At 40.6% G+C, this 16,812-nt stretch overlaps 1 protein-coding gene across 2 annotated transcripts in view; it reads left to right on the top strand.

The window, feature by feature from the left end:
* Positions 1-8,412, top strand: part of robo3 (roundabout, axon guidance receptor, homolog 3 (Drosophila)) — a 315,506-nt gene extending 307,094 nt beyond the window's left edge. For both annotated transcript variants that reach the window (XM_059957275.1, XM_059957274.1), the window contains one exon: positions 5,831-8,412. In XM_059957275.1, the coding sequence (XP_059813258.1) occupies positions 5,831-5,842 (12 nt within the window). In that variant the 3' untranslated portion in view covers positions 5,843-8,412. The remainder of the gene's footprint in view (positions 1-5,830) is intronic.
* The last annotated feature ends 8,400 nt before the right edge of the window (positions 8,413-16,812 follow it).

Here is a 16,812-nt window from a genome sequence, read left to right as displayed (position 1 = left end):
AAGCAGCTCACCTTGTATGACAACATCTCCTTCCCCTTCAGTCTCTACACTACAAACCTTCACTCCCATATTCACCATGTTGGATGCATTCCTGGCACAGGAGAGATCCATACCATTTCCCAGCAGAGCAAACGCACCAGTCCCAATTGCTTTCTCCTTAGTACCCTGAACTCCTTTATTTTGTTCTCCTTAAGAACAAGGCCTTGCTCACCTACTCACTAATGACATGAAAGCTGGTGAGGAAGGGTGCCAAAGGATGCAACAAGATGTAAATTATTTGGAAACTTGCACAGAGCAATGGCAGATGAAGTTAAGGCCAGCCAAGCGTGAGGTGTTGCATTTTGGGAGGTCAAATGCAAAATTAAAGTAAATGACAAGTCATTTATATGTAAGAGGATCATTAATGTACAGAAAGTGCAAATCCATAGTTCTCTAAGAGTGCCACCAGAAGTGTATGGTACTCTTGCCTTTATTGGTCAGGGCTTCGAGTATAGAAGTCAGGAAGCCATGCTGCAGCAATATAAAGTTTAGGTTAGAATCAACTGGAATGCACTGCACAGGGAAATGATGGAAACAGATATGATACCAACCTAGTGAGGCACATGAACAGGCATAGAATAGAGGTTTGCAGATGATGTACATTGGTATCATGATTGGCACAGACATCACGGGTTGGAGGGCCTGCTCCTGTGCTGTTTCATTGGACGTTTCTTTGCGCAGACCGAGGCTATTTGGCCCATCAGGTCCATGCCAGCTCCTAGCAGAGCTACCTCAGTCCCATTTCCCAGCTACTTCCTTCTTATTTCGCTGTTGACCTACAACATCGCCTCCCTCACATGCCCATCAATTCCCCTTTTATTGTTTTTTTTTCCATCACTGGCCTATGCTAAAGGCTAAGTTACAGCAGTCAGTTAATCGACTAGCGATTTTTTGAGACGTGGGAGGAAACCAGAAAACCTGAGGGAAACTCACACAGTTGTGGAGAGAACACGCACAGTCAATTCTTAAGGTAAGAATTGAACCCTGGTCCAAGGAGCGATAAGGTAACCGTGCCAACTGCAGCAAATCAGTACTACACCTAACACCACACTGCAGTGCAATGAAAATGCACTTGGCCCAGGATCGCTCACATCCTCACTCACTGCTGACCGTCTACCTAGTATCTTGCAGAAAGTACGAGGATTGTTAACCAGATCAAAAGCAACAAGTTCAGTCCATTTTTCCCCTGGGCAAAGTAACTAACCCTAATCCTGCTGTTTGTCCATCTATTAGAATGTTCTCACAAGCTTTCTAAAGACATCACATCATTAGGGGCTTCTTTGTGCAGGAAATTTGATGCCAACAGAATATAGCTTTTCCAGAAATCTAAAATCCTGCAGAAAGCAGACCAGTTCTGTTAGTGTTTTTATAATGGATTATATCTGATAGGGTGGCCTTGCAGAATCTGCGCTAATGCGAGGGCATGTGCAGATAGGGACCTGTACACTCAGGTAAAGTTAATGCACATTGTTCAGTAGGAAACTCAGTTAGGAGACTCTGTTTATTTCACATCTGCTCTAATGTCAGTGATTTTCATCACCATCAGGGCTGTGGCCTTCCAGATTTTAGTTATAAATGGCAGAACTTAATCTGTCAAAATACAGTTAAAAACTTGCCAAACTGAACATTCAATCATAATTATTTGAGGAATTATTTTATATTAAATTATTCAATTTCTGTACAAATGTCTAGCCTGTTCAGTTCAGTCTGTACCCTAAAGCGTGTATGTTTGATAAATGTCTCCCATTTCTTTAAAGACAGATTGTACCCTAAAGGGAAGAGTATTGAGCAATCTTGAAGTCTAATGAAGTGAACATGCTTTTAATATATGAATTACATACATAAGGATAGACTTCAAAGTGTGTGATGTGGCAGTATTTTTTTCTTTGCTGCCTACGGTCATAATATTAGAAAAATGTGAAATGGAATCAAGTATCAGAGATAGTGCAACTTGATCACCTAATGAGCCGAGAGAAACCTGTTCCTGTTTTTTTTTTGGGTCTCTCATGGGAAAATGCTGCTTTAACAAATTCTTACTTCTGCAATGCATAACAGACATCTTTAAAGGATTTATTTAAGCCTGTAATCACATTTCCCCCACGCTTCCCCTTACCACCCCCACAACCCTCCCAGTAAGAAGTAACTTTCTTGGTCTGCAAGCAGGTGCCATGGAGAGTCACCTCCCAGAGTCTGCCTGTCATTTCTTGTATGTTTGAGGGGTGGGGTACTGAAGGGGCCACAGAGAAGGGAACTGCATTACAAGTTTAAGCGAACGCAACTGAAAATATCCTTGACGAATTGGTGTTCTCTTTTACTCAGACTAATAAACATTCAGTCGAGGACTGACAGCCACAAAATTGATTGACTCAGAAGTTCAGAAGTTGAAGTTCATTTTTTTCCACAGCCAGACAAATGTTCAACCAACTGCTACACTTCAAATAAGAAAGTTCTCTAATATCAAACCCTTCATCTCTACCTCGTAGATCAGTACAACAAAGCCTCTCCCGCTGAGCACGGAGGGGAAGGCTGGGGGGACATTTAAAATTGAATAAACAATGACACGTTGATAAAAATTGCCACCTACGGTATAGCTTCTCTCATTGTTGCTGCCTCTCCTCAATTTTTTCTCCCTAAATTGGTCAGTTATCTTTGACCCACCCAGTCTTGCTCTTCCTAAGTTCCACATACAACAGGCTTCTTGTGTACACCCATCTTGCCACTCCACTGTGTTGACTCGGGGGCCGTCGCAGTCTGCAATTGTACAAGCGAAATTTGTGTTCCACAAATTTGAGTTAGAAACAGTGGAAGGTCATGGCTTGAGAACAGCAAATACACTAGATCAAGGAAGAGGGGCAGCGGGCATAGTTGAGCAGTAGAAATTGTGTTTATGAAATCACTGAGGCTTGATATAGTGACCACACTACATACAACAAGTGAACCAGTATGGAAAACTTCACTCATCTCAACTCTGAACTGATTCTAAAATCTATGGATAAACTTCCAAAGACTCTACAGCTCATGTTCTCAGTATGATTTATTTACACCCTATCCTCGCTATATGTGGGGGGTACGTTCCTCGCAGTCGACGCATAGTATGGAAAATGCATAATGTGAATAATTATTTAAATAGAGAAAATAGAGATGCGTTCTGGAGGTCTTCCTAAATATGTTTTATCTGTAATTTATTCACATTTTCATACCAATATGACATAAAAGCGTACTACAGGGCAACATTCATATTCTATTTCATCAATTTAAGGTAATATTCAACATAATAAGTCAGAGAAAGTTAACATACTAGAGTGTACAGTACTCACCAACAGTGGCAGGTGTGTTGGCTCCAGGAGATGAGTGGTTGTGCAGTGGTGTCGGGCAGCTTTACACGGATGAGGTGGATGGTTGTGGGTCGTCAGGATCATCAAGCACAGCAAGGGGTGAAGGAAGACGCGCCGAACTCTCAGAACTCCCGGCAGCATGAGATGACACCGGTTTGAAGAACCGGCAGCTTGGCAGCATTTTGGTGCGATGCCTAACTCAGCTATCATAGCCCGCAACTGCACAGGGTGGCGTTCAGCAGCTTCATGTCAGCACTAACTTGCTCACCACACACAGCTAAGTTGTGAAGCCTGTGACGATTAACAAACTTAGAAAACCACCCCCTATTTGAATTCACCTCTGCTCCGATTTTCAAGATCCACCATTTTGGAAAAAAGTTTACTGTTCTTCTCCTCTAGGTTGGAGCAGAGAGTTTCAAGATATTGAACACGGCGTTTTAAATCTTCAGAAGTTAAGTCAACGCGAGTTAAATGTTCAGCATGTTCATCCACTCTAGCATTAATCTGATCCAATTTGACATTCAGCTGGTTGAAAGAAGTTCTAAATTCAGTTCTAAAATCCATTAAAGTATCTTGTCGATGTTGTTCCAAAACAGCGAGAATGTCAGCCAGCAAAGCCGTAGAAGTTTCCTTTTTCCCGGTTTTAGTACTTTTGGTAGCCATTATAAGATAGATGTGTTCGCAGGCAGGTAAAAGAGAACTAATAAAATACCTAACTAAGGTTTAAGAAGGGAGACATATAGTGCAAAGGTAAGAAGAATAACGGAGCAAAAGTTTGGAGCAACTAAACAATCGCCATCTTACCGGAAGTCCCCCTATTTGAATTAAAGCTAACAATATCACTCGACACTTCCTCACTAGCCAGTGAACAAAGGCGACCATAAATTTCCAAAGCTTTCACACGAAGATGATCGGAACTGAGTGTTGGCTTTTTTCTTTGTTTCATGCTCAATGTACAAACTCACCATTTTCTCCATTTTTGTCATAATCAGATTACACACTTTGGTAACAATCTTTGAAGACACTTGTGATGAATCAATCACTGCACTTCTTAATTTTCTCAGCATTTTTCTTTATGTTTCTGATCGTGGACTCACCCAGGCCAAAGGAGCGTCCCAAAGCTGTTACCTTCACCTGACGCGGCCCTATTTATAACTTTTTTTCAAGTGTTAAAGCGGTTCTCTGCCGCTTGGCTGATGGCCCAGGACTTGACATAGGACGCTTAGAAGGCATAGTTAAATATTTCAAGCACAAAATTAGTGCACCGTAAGTAATAACAACAAAAGTTTAAGAGCGCAAGATGACATATCCACAAGCTACCACTACCAATGTGAGACTGGCGGGAGTGAAACCGTGAGGCGTGTGCATGTGACTTGTATTGGCGGGAAAGCAGTGCTTCTCGTCCCAACAGCCTCAAACTGAGTTTTGGATGCATATAAGAAGTTGGTAGAAATAGGTTTGACGCATAACTGTGAATCCACATTGTCGGAATACGCATATAACAAGGATAGGGTGTACTTACTTTTTTATTTGCACAGTTTGTCTTCTTTTGCACATTAGTTATTTGTCAGTCTTTGTGTGCAGTTTTTCATTGCATGGATTGTATTTTGATCTACTGTGAATGCCTGCAATAAAATAATTCTGAAGGTAGTATATGGTGACATACACTGTACATACTTTGATAATAAGTTTACTTTGAACTATTAACATGCAATCTCTCCTGCATCGGTTGTAAGGTGGCCATTCAGACTCTAAGCCTAAAGACACAAGAGAGACTGCAGATGCTGGAATCTGGAGCAACAGTTTGCTAGAGGAACTCAGCAGGTCAAGTAACAACTGTGGGAGGAAAGGAACTGTCAACATCTCAGGTCGAAGCACTACATCAGGACACAACCCTACACTGACTCCTGACACAGTTCCTTTCCTCTCTGTTACTCAGCCCGGTGCACTCTTCCCACAGAATGTTTATTGCTCCAGACCCTGAACCTGTGCTGTCATTTGGTTCCAGTATCTCAATTTATCCACCTTGGTTCAATATTCCTCTCATCTTTAACAAAGATGTAATAATATTAGATTTGATATGTTCAATTAACTCCCACCTCAAAAACTTCTTTTGTGGGAGAACTCCACTTCCATCAGTAGGAACTGTTTCTTGATCACATCTGAATGTTGTTTTATTAGCTTGTATTTCCTGCATAGAGGTACAGCACAGAAGCAAGCCCTTCAGCCCACCTTATCTATACTGACCCTTGTTCTGGACTTCATTTTTAGAAAGGATACCTTCTGTCCATCTACTCTATTGGACTGTTTAATCATCTTGAACAGCTCAATATAGGTTTACTCTTCTATACGCAAGGAGCTAAGACCTTGTCTATGCAACACACTTTCATATTTCAACCCCAGTATTATTTTGCATTGACCAATGTTACTCATATTTTGATTTTGGTTATTTGCAGGACAAAAGATGAACAGAAGACAGGAATGGGCAAAAGAACCAGGCTGTAGGTGAGGTCTCCAACAGAGGCACCTCCCATGCTCTTATTCCCAACCCTGGAAAAAATAATAATTTGCCTTGTATGAAAAAAAATCAAAGTTTGAAATTTCAAGAAAAAAAACACTTTTATGTTTAATTTATGACATCAGGAAAATTCATGTTAACTTTGTAAATGTAAATAGCTGGGATTTTTTTGTTCGTTTGTTATTAAGCATTTCCTGGCCTTCTGGTGAACGTATTTATAAATGAAAAAAAAAAGATAATGTTGGATATTATAAGGTATTTGTCTGAATGTGCCAATCTTTTTCAATAGCAAGTATGTGTCTAACAGACTAAATGAAAAAAATATATTTGCACTCTGTAACACACACACACACACACACACACACACACTCACTCACTCACTTCTGGATCCCCCAAACGATCCTGTTGGCCATAGAACAGCCTATTTGGGAAACATAAGATTGGATGGATTAGACACTGGCTGTGGATATCCCCATCTGTGTTCCGAGATGATGCTTTTTAGCGGACAATGATACTGAAGTGAATATGCATTGGAAAAAGCCGTTAGCTTATGCTTGCTGGGTGAGAACCGTTCAATTTGAAGATGAGTCTGTTGGAGGTGGGAGGGTATTGGCTGCTGGTATAAAGTTTTAATAAGATTGAATGTAGCCTGATATTTTGTTGTATTAAAAAACATTTCGTTAAAATGTTCAGTAGATAAACTAAGAGTGGTTATTTATCTAGAGGTATATAGAAACACAATGTCTGATGCGCAAAGAAGGAAATTGACCAGTGACTGATAATAAAAATAGGGCATGCATCTCAGCTGGAGGTTTCTCCTTTCTAAATGAGATTTTCTCTTGTTTTGCATATATCTGGCAAAGCTAAGTCATAGAGGTAGAGTTGACAGTTTAGTACTCCCACCAGTGAGCCTCACTTTGGGATCATTAATTCAAACATCAAAGGAAAGGCCACCATTTAGAGGCCAACCCAATCTTCAGCACATTACTATACAAATACCTGGCTGGGTGCTGTAGCTGTCATGCCTGATATTCTAATCAGTTCTTTTGGTGTTTGGGTTTCTATGTTGAGTGTAAAATGGATTGTTTTTTTTGTAAAATGAGTTGGTTTTGAGTAATTTTGCCTCCCTGCATCTGACAAATCAACTAAGATTTTTCACGCCTCTGGATTGGTTCCTGGCCTCTGTCAGGTCTAGTTCTGGTTCTCTGATTTGACTGTTTGGTAAAAATGGCTAGCACTGTATGAATTAATGTGAGAGTACATTTGAAGAGGAGGATTATAACTCTAGGTAAATGCAAACATAACCAAACTTTTACTCATGTCTCAACTGATTAGTAGTATTTCCAGAATACGTTACATGCAGCCAGTGAGGCTTTGACAGTTGACCCTAACACTGTGATGTTAAATTGGATTTAAGTCTGCCATTCCACTTGCTGGTGGTTTACTTAAGTGTCAGGTGATGGCAAGATTGCAATGGGTTGAGTTGGATTTGGCTTACTATTGTAATCTCCCCTCCCCTTTGGTTGTGTTGGAAGACTACCCAAAACATAAGGCAAGGAAGAAAGTTTGATGGACAGGGACATTCCAAGATGGACTCCTGAATCTAGTGACAGCTGCAAAATATTACAGAGTCACCTGTATCTTCAGTCATAGACAAAGAGATTGCAAAGATACCCTTGGCCAACCCAGTTCTCCATGAGGGTCCACAATGTTGCAGTCCATTCTCTGGATAATACTGCTAATGGAACTGCAGGATTTCCAAATCATTCAGCCTTCCATATAATCCCACGGAAAGTCCCCTGATACAGTGAGCAAGAATATAAGTAGAATGCCTTCAGCCCTGTCGAGAATTTTCGGGTGGACCTTTGATAGTTGTATTTCTTGCTTGTATTCATGAGGGAAGGTAGTGAGAATTCCAGTGTGTATGTGATCCTGCGTACTGCAGGATTATCGCTATGCCTGCATACACTTCAAGGGCTCCAAAGCGCGACTATTGCTATGTATAATAGAAAGAGGCTGAGATTTCTGCAGGGACGGGGTTGCACTGTTAGCTTACCATCGCAATATTCCAGTCATGTTTAAGGCAGATGAAATAGAGCTCAAAAGTCTGAGCAAACACATTGTGTGGATGGCTTGAATGCTGGTTAAATGTTCCTAATGGTCAGAAGGCTGCACGCCAACTGTTTTATAGAGGTTAAACAAACAAATAGGCCCTGACAAGACATCCTGTACATTATGTGCCATCAACAAGACCCATAAATCCAATGATAAGATTGGACCACACTCATTAATTAGTTAAGCAAATGTAGAGTCAATAGCAGATGTTCCTCTGAAATAACTGAAAGTGTTCTCGTTTTTATTCTGTTTCTCATTCACAGTGTAAAGTCAAATTGTACCAAAAATACTGTTATTGTTAGACCTGACCAAAAATATTCTGGTTTTCTCTAACCCGAAGACTATAATTTTTTTAAAGAATTAAACATTTTAAGGAAGCCAAACAGAATGCCTTTATTTTTCTTTTTGGTGTTTCTGATATGTCTCAAGCTATGGGTGTGTCTATATGTAAATCAGTATGAAGGGTTCATCCTATGTGTATGTCTCCAAGTATGTGGTTGAGTCTGAATGTTACCATGAGAGACTTTGTACTGATACTTAAATGCCCTTATTGGGCTGTATCATTAGTCTCTATTCCTGTTACTATTTGCACCCATCAGTATAGACATGTGCTTATGCCAGTTGTCAGAGTGAGTATGTACAGAACTGTATGTCAGTGTGAGGTTTCTGGATTTTGTCTCATTAGTATGAATGTGTTAAGTTCAAGTTCAATTATTGTTCAGTCATGCACAAACACAGCCGAACGAAATGGGGGCCAAGGTGTGAAACACAGTACCAACAGTCACACACTGATCGCACAAGGCACATACAAGGTATTAGTAAAATAGTCACACAAAAAAAATAAAATATTGTCCGAGACCTGAATTCATGAATGTTGCAGCAATGTGCAGTTGAACACAAGATGGCGTGTCAGCTGCCAAGTGAACACTTAGGGGGCAGCACCGATTCCAGTTTGGACGCCACGCCAGCGTTCTGTTGGAGCATGCCGACTCCGACACCTCTCTCCTGGTGGCTGTAAACAGGCGACACCGCGACGTGAGGCCTTATCCTCACTAGGACCAAGGCTACGCAGCTGCCCCCTGCTCTTTGCACCGGCTATCTGCCAGTGAACGGGCTTGTAGCATTCCACGTTAGTAACGTCCAACGGGGTCTTGTGATATACATGAAAAGTGACTCAGACGATCATTCACTGTTAGAATGCACATCTCCTTCATACACCAACTCCTCTGACGCTGCCTGACCATCAGTATGTATCAGTTCAGTTTGTGCTTCAATGTGGAAATGTTTGTGCCAATAATCAATGTATGAGCGTGATTATGTTGCTGTGGCTGGGAACTTATAAAATCTGCTTTGACATTCAGTGCATATTAATAGAGTGTGTATATGTCTGTGTATTGGTTCAAATTAATATATCTTCATACTTAGAACATAGAACAATACATCATTAGGCAGGCCATTCGGCCCATGATGCTGTGCTGATTGATGCCAATGTATACTAAATGTCCACCTCCTGCGTATCATCAATATCTCTCTACTCCCTTCATATTCACCTGTTTTGTAACCTCTTAAACTCCGCCAAACTGCCCAAATTCAAACTAACCTTGATAACCTACTCCAGCCACCAACTATTCTTGCCCATAAAGAACTTGCCCCTCATGTTGCATTTAAATCCCCCTCCACCAAACTTAAAAGTATGTCTTCTGGGTGTTTGATGTATCTCCCTTGGGGAAATAATTAGCTGTCTACACTATTCAAAGTACATTTATTATCAAAATATGCATGCAGTATACAACTCTGAGATTAGTCTTCTCCAGACAGCCATGAAACAAAGAAAACTATGGAAGCCATTAAAAGAACAAACACCCCCATGCGCAAAAAAAAACAAATCATGCAAACAGCAACAGAACATCAACACCCCCACGAAAAAAAATCGCACAAACGACAAAAAACATCAAGCCCCCCACGCACAAAACAAATTGCGCAAACTGCAACAAGAACATCAACCTCCTCATGCGCAGAAAAAAAAACAAATCATGCAAATAGCAACAAGAAAGAACGAGAGCAAACGCAAAGCTGAAAGAGTCCAATCCATAAAACGCAGACCCAGAACTTCGGTTCCATCGTCCGACAGCGCTGAGGGAGAGCGAGACCATGTTAATGCAGGGGCCTTCCCTCGCAAGCAGCAAGCGAGAGGGAGAGAGAGAAACTGTCACACAGACACTTTCCAATGGCAGCAGTGAGCAAGAAGCTGGTAGATGCTGAACACTCACCTCGATGTTTCAATCTTCCTCAATGTTTTGGTCGGCAAGAAATGGTACCCCATCTCCAAGCTTCTTGGTCTCGAGGCCACTCGCCTTCTGGGACATTTTTGGACACAGCAAAGCACCAGATCGCTCAATCAGCCAGAAAACACAACATAAAACTGTAGATACCAGGCTCCAACAGTACCAGAACTATGTTTAAAAGAAAATGAAGATGGAAAAGTAGTGAAAGAAACAGTTTCATGGACCATCTGGAAGATGTCACCTGAAGTAGCAATACGCCTCTCAGAATCTTAAAAGCCTCTCTTAAGACCATAAGAGATGGGAGCAGAATTAGGCCATTCAGCCCACTAAGTCTGCTCCGCTGTTCTATCATGGCTGATGCTCACTTCCTGTAAGCTTTAACACCCTGACTAATCAAGAACCTATCGATCTCATCTTAAAATATATCCAATGACCTGGCCTTCACAGCTATCTATGGCAATAAATTCCATTGATTCACCACACTTTGGCAAAAGAAATTCCTCCTCATCTCTGTTCTAAAGGGATGCCCTTCTAAACGGAGATCATGCCCTCTGGTCCTGGACTCCACCACTACAGAAAAGACCTTCTCCACATCCTTTTTATCTCGGCCTTTTACTATTTGATATGTTTCAGTGAGATCCCCCTCATTCTTCTAAACTCCAGCAATTACAGGCCCAGAGTAATCAAATGCTCCTCCTCATATGTTAACTCTTTCATTCGCAGGGTCGTTCTTGTGAACCACCTCTCCAATAACAGCATATGCTTTCCAAGATGAGGGGCCCAAAACTGCTTGCAGTACTCCAAGTGTGGCCTGAACAGTTCCTTATAAAGCCTCAGTGTTACATCCATGCTTTGACATCAGCCTTAGATGCTCTTATGAGAATAACCCAAGTGTGTCCAAACTTTCCTTATAGTTCATACCCTCTAATCTAGGCAGCATCCTAGTAAATGTCTTCTGCACCATCCACACAGTTTCCACATCCTTTCTACAAATGGGGTAACCAGAGCTGCTTGCTATATTCCAAGCACGGTCTGACTTACCATAAATGTTATACAATTGTAATATGACTTCCTTAATCTTATACTTAATGCCCCTACTAATGAAGCCAAGCATGCTATATGCCTTCTTTACCACTTGCACCGCCAATTTCAATGAACTATGAACCTGGACCCCAAGATTTCTCTATACATCAATACTATTAATAGCCCTACCATTAATTATATACTTTCTCCTTTCATTTGATCTCCCGAAGTGTAACACCTCACACTTTTTTGGATTAAACTCCATCTTCACTTCTCTGCCCGTATCTGGAACTGATCTATGTCCTGCTGGATTCTTTGATAGTCCATTATACTGACCATAACTCCACCCATCTTGCCTTCAACAATCTTACTAATCTGCCCATTTATATTTTCAACCAAATCATTGATACTGTATATATCACAAACAACAGAGACCCCAGCACTGATCCTTTTGAAACTCCTCTGGTCACAGATCTCCAGGCAGAACAACTCTTCCACCCCTACTCTCTGTCTTCTATAGGCAAGTCATTTTTGAATTCAAATATGCAATTCACCTTGGATCCCATACATCTTTATCTTCAGAATCAACCTATCATGAGGGCCTTACTTAAGTACTAAAGCACCGCTTTTATATGCTAGCAAGATAGTGCACATTGGTTTACTGTGAGTGTGTGTATGTTGTTAGTGCTAATGTCTGTAAGGGTGTCAGTATGAGAGAAGTATATGCATGTAAGTTCACGTGGAATTGTACACCAATATGCTGGGAAAATTTGTAAATGTAACTAAAATTAGCTTGCGATCAGTTCCAAATTTACTGGGCAACCACTGTCACATTGTTTATGTAGAGTATTAAGCACCAACATGATCTTTAACCACTAGATATACAGGCTTTAAAAATTAAATACTACATGCTGCTATTGAGTCATCTCCATGTCAACAATTCACACTGAATTTCCCTGCCTTTGATGTGCTTATAGTGACTTATATTTATTTAATAATTGATGCAGTAACACTTATCCTCCTTCACTTATATTAAATTTGCACAATCTCACAAGCTCCCAAAATGCTCCTTGTATAAAGAGGCACTTTAGAACAGTAGCCGTTGTTCCAATGCAGGGACCAAGACACCTGCAAATAGCAATAAGGAACAGGGCCAGCAACAGAGCAACCTGGGCAATAGTAAATAAATTGGCTTCTCCACCAAGCTGATATTTTTTTTAATTGAAGAAATAATCAGATGATATGTAAAAAGCTGCTGAGTCATTACTATCAATTTAAATTCTACTGTAGAGCAGTTTCATTTCCTTCCACTTTTAGTGACATTGCTGAAGGGATAATGTTGGCCACTCACGAAGGGAACTAGGTTAAATTCCGTGAGGTAGTGTTACTGAGCTAATGCAGTTTGTCCTGGCCTATAGAAGCATAGTTCATTTTGTATGAACAGCACTTCCTATACACAAGTTGCTTTTTTTTTATACCACTTCCTTCACATTTTTTTAATTCTGATTTGAAGCACATGATGGAAAGACATTCATCTCCATCCACTCTATATTTTGTGCTTGAAACAACAATATATTTCGAAGAAAAGAAATAGCACTAAAAACCTGAAAGAAAGCTTCTACCTTGGGTGATTTTTGAGAAGTTGTTTCGCTTACTGCATAGCTGTGTCCACACGCACAGTGAGAGCAGTAGAGTTAAAAGATAACTCATCTTCAAAGGCATCGCCCCAGACTGGAGACGCGCCTGCCGCTGTAGATAATAATGTCAGCTTCCGAGCCGAGCAGCGTCGGTTGCCAAGACCTGGAGGTCAGGTCAGAATGCAGCTCACCTAACACGTATTCTTGATGCCCAGAATGAACCCATGACTCACTTAGTTGCAGCACGAGCTCACACCAAAGCTAAAGTGGCAAGGATGAGAGCAGCGTATGCTAGGCGTGAAACTGAGATGCAAGTGGAGGAATCGTCATATATTAATATATGATTATATAGTCATATATTATAATATATAAAAATATATATTATATTAATATAATATATGATATTATAAGTGGAGGAATCATCATATATTAATATATGATTATATAGTCATATATTATAATATATAAAAATATATATTATATTAATATAAAAATATATTATATAAAAATTATAATAGTCATGGAGAAATCGTGCATATATTAAGTGCACTCGAGGAAGAGTGTGAAGCTGAGGCTGCCTTCGCAGAGGCAAATGTATATGAAGCAGCAGCTGACTTAGATAGTTGTGAGTTTATAACCTGAACCAGTCATGACCTGTCATAACAGCCAATGCATCTTAATAAAGAATATGTCCAAACACATTTGGGCTATAAAAAGGACAGTGGTTCAGCTCTACAAGGAGAAGCTCAACACACCACTCAGCCAACATTATTCACATAGTCTAGGTACCAACAGTCAAGGTCTACTACAGTAAAGACCCACAACACTCCGTTCCACCACAGCAAAGACCTTAGTCAAGATCTACTATGATTCTACTCCCAAATGCACAGAGATGGACAGATTGAACTTCCATCCATCCCAGGACACACATTTGGAAAACCAGTCTCATTCAGGAGTTGCAGGTGCTTTAGACTTGGCTTGGTATGTGGCTCACCAAGATCTATTCATAACAAGACTAAAAGTGTTCAACAACCAGTCTGCCATCTACCTGTATTGAAAGCCAAACTTTCACGATGCTGTGGAAGGACTATGTCTTGAACCTAGACCTTCTCTGTAAGTGACTTGGTGGGAAGTCACTGCAACATGCACATCAATAATCTAACTGCAGGGTTACAAATGCTGTGGCAGAGGCTGGACAAATGCCATGGCACTCCAGAGGCAATTGAAGAATCCCTCTTCAGTAGACTTGATAATTTTCCAAAACTCTCACACAAAGAACCACAGGAGTTACAAGAGCTTGCTGATCTGTCGTCAGAACTGCAAGCTACAAAAACAAGGGTTGCCTACTAGGACAGTTCCTTGGACACGGCAAGAGGAATAAATCTTATAGTGGGGAAGCTACTGAGTAATATCCAAGAACAGTGGATAACTGGAGAATTCAGGAACAAAAGAAAACATCATGCCCCCTATCCACCACTTTTTGCTTGTGGAATTCAGCTGCTGCCATGAAGAAATGCAAAATAACCCTAGCTGTCTGCTCTCAACTTCCGATAACACGTCATTCAAAATTAGGCCTCCAGCATAAGCATGGAAGAACAAAATTCCTATCACAGTCAGCAAAACTGAAGTAGAATATTCTAAAATGGACCCCAACAGAAAATGGCAAGTCCATAATAAACCTAACACCTTAAAGAAAAGCAGAGGATTCAGAGAAAAATCACTCGCAGACCAAAGACTCTTTCTAAAAGAGCGTTCAATATGTTGCAAGTGTCCAACAGCACATCAAGGACTGAAGCTATCATACACTGATAAGTTCAGTATGCAGTAATTAGCACACATCAGCACTTCATTCAGGGCCAACAAATTGGGCTACTACTGGTTCTTGCACTCCAGCAGCAGAACACAGCACTGAGCATCCATCAAACGCAGCTACTTCTTCATGCACAGAGCTATGCAGGAAAAGCTTCCAAGGTAAATCCTGCTTTAAAATATGTCTAGCCATCATCTACCTGAAATGAAATCCTGAGCAAAGAAATTAAGGCGCATGTGACATTAGATGATCTGAGAAACCAGATATATTCAATATTTGAAGTTATGTTTAGAGGTTCTAAAGACATGTTCTGGGATATCAGATATTGTCAGAAGAAGAGACAGTGGATTTGTCGTGGAGTTATTAGGAGAGGCAACCCTCATTGAGTGTGATCTGTTGCAAGGATTACTCCTTAGTAATAATGATCAGAGAGGCACAGAGAGAATCTGTATTTGCCGACAAGTAAGAGAAAATCTGCAGATGCTGACAAGTACCTTTATTCTCTAAACTAACAAGCAAGTGAGTTCATACACAATGTACCTGTGGGCACACCCGCTAGGTTTCTCTGACTCTCCTGAATCGTCAAAAATAGAAAAGGTAATACCCAGGCAAAGGAATTTACACTGGCTAGACGTTCCTTGAAGTCCCAATCCATGCTCAACATGTTCTACATAGGGTCACTCATGCTTGTAATTGCAATTATTATTTTCTGAAGTTGTTGATGCTTTCCATTCGAAGCCTCTGCTTTTATATTCTTTCCCTACCATTTCAAATGTTGCATTTCAGTGTCATTGGCTATGGGTCATCTGACTGGTGTATAACAGATTCCCATTGGATTTAGTCCAAGGGCTACACAACTTCTTAGGTGACTTCTTTTGTTCCCTTCAACTCTGGTTCAAAGCAGTCAAACCAGGTCACTCAGAAAATGGGTGAAGATAATGAGATTACATCTGCAAACCAGCCATTGTACACAATAAACAGCTTTTCTGAGAATGATCTCAGGTTTAGCAGGTCAATAGCAGAAACTCCTTGGATCCACATTCACTTACTCCAATTAGATAATTCCAGAGCAAGAATCAGTTCTCAAACAGTTCACAAGATGGACATTACAGAGCAGCTTCACAAAATGGCAGCCTACATTCCTTCAAGCACACGGCAAGAACAAAGACAACTGGTTTGCCTAATTCCACTGTCCTTGATCCATTCAAATTCACTAATCTATAGACTATAGTTCTTTCTGGCCAACTGACCATGTGTTACGGATTCAGGAAACAATAAATATATGAGTTAGGCAAGGGTTTTTATAACAAATAACATGTTTATTAAACACTGAAAACAACCCCCCCCCCCCCCCACAAGTAAACAAATCACTAACGTAACCGGAAATCAGCTGCTGTGCAGCAGCTTACACAGTTCTTAAAGCAATGAAGATTAAACAGTTCTTAAAGCGATGTTGCAAAAACAGTTCTTTAAAGTAGTATTGCCAAAAGTTCAAAATGCTCACAGTCCATTTAAGGGAGAGACTTTTTAAAACTATTTAAATTCTCTTTCACATCGTGTTGCTTCGGTTCCCAAATCAAACTTTTTCCCCACAAAGAATTTACATAACGAAACGGTTTAAAGGCACTGACCTTTCCTTTAAGACACTGTCCTCAATCCTTTCTACTATTTCGCAGGGATTAACATGAGAACAGTCAACAAATTCCTTCCGAACAAGGATCAAACAAGGTCGAACCCGTTTCACTGTCGAAATCGATTCTCCACGATCTTCTATCTACCGAACTCTGATCTTCACTCTCCGCTGATTCTTAACTAGCAGTATTGTAAAGAAACTGCTGGCAATGACCTTTTAAACTTTAGGCATTAGATAAAACTTCACCTTTCAACTAAACTGCGTCATCACATTAAATCACGCAGTGGCATGAAGTCAACATGGCAAATCCAGCCACGAACTGTCCCTCCTCACAGGGAGGGGTTCTCCTTTTATACCCTGTAAAAAAACCCTGTCACATGACCTCTACTGGTGGGAAAATAACGTCACTCCACCATC

The sequence above is a fragment of the Hypanus sabinus genome, chromosome X2 (genome assembly GCF_030144855.1).
Source record: "Hypanus sabinus isolate sHypSab1 chromosome X2, sHypSab1.hap1, whole genome shotgun sequence".
Classification (NCBI taxonomy): domain Eukaryota; kingdom Metazoa; phylum Chordata; class Chondrichthyes; order Myliobatiformes; family Dasyatidae; genus Hypanus; species Hypanus sabinus.
The sequence above is the reverse complement of the archived record's forward strand: the minus strand, read 5'-3'. Positions and strand labels throughout refer to the sequence as shown.